Below are 5,094 nucleotides of genomic sequence, written 5' to 3' on the forward strand. Positions count from 1 at the left end.
TATTTTTTGGGGGTTTTTAATTATTATTAAACTGTGAATATTCGCTCAAATAAATACAAAATATAATAAAATAAACATTAAGGTGCAGCATTTCGATGAACTGAAATAATCTGTATTTGAACTGTACTGTACTCGTACCTAAGCAGCCAGTTTGACATTAGGATTTGCTTGTCATTGTATTTTCCTGTTTTTTAAAGAAAGATGAACTTGTCCACATTGCTTGCTGAAAGGGCAGATCTGCTGGCACTAACAATGTCTCCTGCTGTGGAGAACACCCTCTCTAGGGACAGAGGTAGCAGATACAGCCAGGTAGCGCTTTGCTAACATGGCAAAATAAGGTTATTTGGCGCTTGTAATAGCTTTGGCTCGGTCTGAACTTTTTCACACGTGTACTGAACGGAAGGGCCCATGCCGAACAATTTCGGTACGAATACGTATACCGTTACACCCCTATTGTCTACAAACCAGAGGGTTGGTGTTTTAACTCTGACCCTTTTTAGTCAACATGTCAAAGTGTCCTTAGGCACGATGTTGAACACAGAAGCCTGCTCCTGTATTATTGCACCGAGAGACACCCATAATGTTGTTATTCCTTATTTTTAGGCCAAAAGCAAAAGATATGTCATATTGATGTTTCCATCATTCTTCAACGCACCCTCATCTGTTTTGACATGCCAACTTCTCTTACTCATAAAATGAAGTTGATATATTGTGATAGTTTTCTAAATCTGCTTCAGACTCCACACTGACAATGTGTGTGAACAGACACTTCATTATGTAGAATAGAAATCACCATCAATCAAAGCTTTGACTTACCTCCATCAGTTTGGACGAGCAGAGGACGGTAATCTCTCTCCTCTACCTGCACCTCCTCTTCCTGGTCATGAAGGTTAACCAGCCTCTCAAATGGCTTTCTGCTGGGCTCACTCTGCTGCAGATTGACCCTTAATACTTCCTGGGTAGTGCTCATTGTTTGGGTCACGGGGGTCGTCAGGAAGTCAGGCGTCGTGGGGGAGTTGGTGGTGGGCTTCGTTGTGATCTTTTCCTTTCTACTGGTTGGATCTGTGCCCTCTGACTCCTCCTGGATTGCCTCCTGTGGTGCTGGATTTATCTTGTAGGGAACATCCAATCCTTCAGGCCCAGTGACACTAAAAGATGTTTCTAGTTTGTCCTCCTCTTCATCCATTCCTTCCTCAATGTCCGGTGCTATGGTCCCCTGTAAGTCTTTTTCAACATGTGGGCTTTCTGGGCTGCTCTGCGTATAAAGTGGGACATTGTCTTGAGTGGTTTGACTGTCTGTAGCTCTCACTGTATGACTAACATTGATTTGATCATTTGAACTAATAGTGGTCACACCCTCTGATGCACTTTGGTTATAAGTCTGAGTCTCAGAGCCTATCTGATGATGAACTGCACTCTCTGGACTCAAAAGAGGGAGTTTTTCACTCCCTAATTCCCGAATGAGTGGAAATGTGATGATATCTGAACTCTCAAACACATGCGGAGGATTCTCCAGATCTTTCTTCGTTGTGATATCACTGACTGAAACACTTTGAGCACTTGTTGGACTCTGTGAAGGCTGCCAAGAAGTGGTGTCCATTTTTGTTTGTGGCTTAATAGTCCTTTGTTGTTCTCCTATTGGACTTTCCGTCACTTCCTCTCTGTCTCCAGGATGTTCATGAACTTTGTGTCGCTCTCTCAGCTCCAGCTTGTTTTGTCTATCAAAGCTCTTAAAGGCGGTGGTTCTGTCAGAGCCTCGAGACACAGATGTGAGCTCGTTGGAGGAAGAGGACTGGGTGGGCAAGGCTAGAGATTGTGGGTATGGTTCTGGAAAGTCTGTAGGATTGTAATCATAATCTTCTGACTCCTCCTTCATCAAGGGCAATAGTCCCTCTGAAGGCGGTGTTTTGAAGAGGGGAAGGTTGGGAGGAAGTTGATGTGGTGTTGAGAATTGATCCGTTCGCCCTTGTTGGTCAAACCTTTCGGCGTGACTCTTGTGTTTGTCCTCGTCTGTTGGTTCAGATAACATGGGGTTATGGACCTTGTTCTGGTCACATTCTGGCACAGGGTAGCACATCATCTTCCCTCCCTCTGGGGGACAGTGGCACACCTGGCAAGGGTCAGTGTTTAAGGAGTGCCCGGCGTCGTACTTTTGCCCGTCGTAGATGCAACCAACTCGTTCGCACTGCATGCAACCGTCCACAGGCTCCGAGACATCGATGCAGTTTGGCGGCAAATCAGGACAGCTGATGAAGTCACAGCTGATTCTTCCTCCTCCTGTCGGGCAGAGGCACTCTGTACTGCCGTAGTCAACAAAGTAAGACTCTCCCTCTGCCACCTTGCCGTTCTTGAAGCCAGCGTGGAGGCAATCATAGTATTGGTAACCCTCACACATGCATCCTTTCTGCAAACATGAAGCGCAACAGCTGCCAGTGTCCAGCACTTCTTCGACACAGTTGTCCAGCTGAGGACAGTCCACACCGGTGCAGTCTCGCTGACACAAGCACACACTCGAGCAAAGAAAGAGGATTGTAAACCTGAGAAGAAGTACTTCAGCTTTTAGAGCAGCCATGGCACCAGGTGGGTGCAATGATAAAAGCAGATCCGGTTTCATTCAAGGGCTTATCTTCAAGGATTCTGGCGCATTCTGTGAACCATCTTTACTCTGCAAGACAAAAGAGAAAGAGAGACAGGGAGACTTTCACAAAATGAAAGCAGACCAACATCTGACTCGATAGTTAATCTCACAAGTCTACCGCGTACCTGATTATCTCTACAGGCACAATTTCCTCGACAATCTTGGTTGCAATGAAACCCTAAATTGTAACTGCTGAACATAGAGAGTGCAGTTTGGAGTCTGTGGGGAAATGATAACACTTAATGGAAAGTACATTCTCTCAAGAAATGTGTGAAGTAGAGAACAAAGAACGCAGTCTTCTTGTTTTTAAATGAGTTTGAAAAGTTGATCAGACTCAAAGTGTTGCGATTATGATCTCTTATGTTAATTCAGTTTGGTAACACATCATTCTTATGCTAAACATTTGTGAGTTTCCTTTCTGAGCTTTCCAAGAAGCTACACGTTACTGTCTTTGCCAACATGTTTTTAGCCAGCTCTTCTGTAAGACAATCTGCATATGTTCCCATGGTAGTGGATGCTTGCTGGCTGGCCATCTTTAAAAGTAAACAAACCCCCCCACATCAAACTCAAACTGCTCTAATCCTGGAGAGATATTCATGATGTATCTATGAAGTGCTGAAAGTAACACTGATCCGTCACATAGGTCCTGTCAGAAAGCATTTAACCCACATCACCCTGGCAATGCTTCATACAGAATGATCCCAACATGTGAAAAGCCAACCACCGTAGAGGATGTTGTGACATCAGCTTATAATAGTACTCAGATGTTATAGTTAAGTAAAATGGCTAGGCCTATATACAATTGTAAAAAATACTCTGTTATAAGGTAAAGTCTTTCATGCAAATCACTTAAGAAAATTAAAGGACACAAGTATTGTCTCAAAAAATACTTAAAGTACCAAAAGTAATAGTTCTCGTTATTCAGAATCATATTGAATTACTGGTTTATGATTATTGATGCATGTGTTCATCACAGATGGAGAAGGTGGACCTACTTTAAGACTTTATTCACTGCTGGATATCGTAACATATAATTATAAATCAATGTTAATTTATGTTTAAATGTACAATTGTGGCTCCCAAAATGAAGTGGAAGTAAAGTAGCATAAAATAAAATACTCAGGTGAAGTACAAGTACCTCAAACTGTTGCTTGAGTACAGTACTTGAGTAAAAGTAAATTCTACCACTGGTTTTTTGTATTTTGGTGTAAAAAAATATACATTTAAAGTACTTTAATGGAAAGAAAATAATGGCTTTGTTGGTCACCATGCAGTACATCTCAAACCAGCAAACTGTAGTGTAAACCAGTGTGTTAAACTATAACAGCCTTTACCGTGCTCTATAATAAAGGTGTTTCTTTATTGGTTTTCCCACACCATTAAAAAGGCTGTTTTTAATATGTTACAGTGTCAAAGCCAAGCATATATAACAAACAATGACAAGCAGAGAAATACAGTAGAAGAAGGGATGAATAATGTGCCATCTGTATGCAGTTACTTTAGCAACATGAGAGACTTTAGAGCCCTATTTTGGACCAAACAGACAAGGAGGTGGAAGAACTACTCAGATGTTATACTGTAAAAATACTCTGTTACAAGTAAAAGACCTGCATTCAACAGCTTAGTGCAAAAGTAATGGAATCAAAATATACTTTAAGTACCAAAAGTATACTTGATATGCATTACTAAATCATTATCGATGCATGAATGTGTTCATCACAGCTGGTAAAGGTGGTTTAACTTTATTTACTGCTGCCGGAGATCTTAATCTATAATTATATGTCAATGTTGATTTATTATTTGATTATAATTTATATTTACTAATAATCTGACTGTAAAGTAATTAAAGCTGCCATTTACATGTGGTGTAGAGAAAAGGGATAGCTAGCCTATATAAAAGTACAATATTAGCTTCTGACATTTAGTAAAAATACTTGGTTAAAGTACGTCAAAATGTACTCAGTTAGGCTACAGTACTTGAGTAAATGTACTTCATAACATTGCACCACTGAGCAGACTGCATAGATTTTGTAGAATTTGTCATCGTTTCTCACCTGAAAGGACTCACCAAACTCAAACACTGGTCCCAATTGCAGCGAAAAGTGAAGTTGAACTCCTTCAAACAACTTTAAAAGCTAACCTCCTCTGTATCGACGGACTCTACGGTGCTACCACAACATCCGGGGATTGATCTGCATGCTCCAAATCCTCGATACAAAGCTGAAGAAACGTTAGAAAGTCCAAGGAGTTCGTAGAAACCGGGTTGAGTTACTGGAGACCTGCGGGCTGTCGGTGCTCTTCTGTCCGCTCAGAGTGAGTCTTCAGACGGTCAGAGAGCGACTGGAGCCCCGGGCAGACACACCCACTAAAATACAACTCAAACCCCCTCCTCAACTTTGACTAACCTACCACCCAGACTTCCCTCTCTCTCTCTCTCTCTCTCTCCCAAGGCACAC

General features: G+C 41.8%; 1 protein-coding gene across 1 annotated transcript; it reads right to left on the reverse strand.

Annotated features, from left to right (window-relative positions):
* Window positions 1–816: 816 nt before the first annotated feature.
* Window positions 817–4,988, reverse strand: LOC104952274 (uncharacterized; the record flags this gene model as incomplete). Its single annotated transcript, XM_010779067.1, has 2 exons — window positions 4,693–4,988; window positions 817–2,665 (listed from the first exon to the last, which is right to left on the reverse strand). A coding segment is annotated over exon 2 (1,798 nt), but the record flags the coding sequence as incomplete, so codon positions are not given.
* Window positions 4,989–5,094: the final 106 nt, after the last annotated feature.

Source organism: Notothenia coriiceps, unplaced genomic scaffold (assembly GCF_000735185.1).
Source record: "Notothenia coriiceps isolate Sejong01 unplaced genomic scaffold, NC01 NC01_scaffold00019786, whole genome shotgun sequence".
Lineage (NCBI taxonomy): Eukaryota > Metazoa > Chordata > Actinopteri > Perciformes > Nototheniidae > Notothenia > Notothenia coriiceps.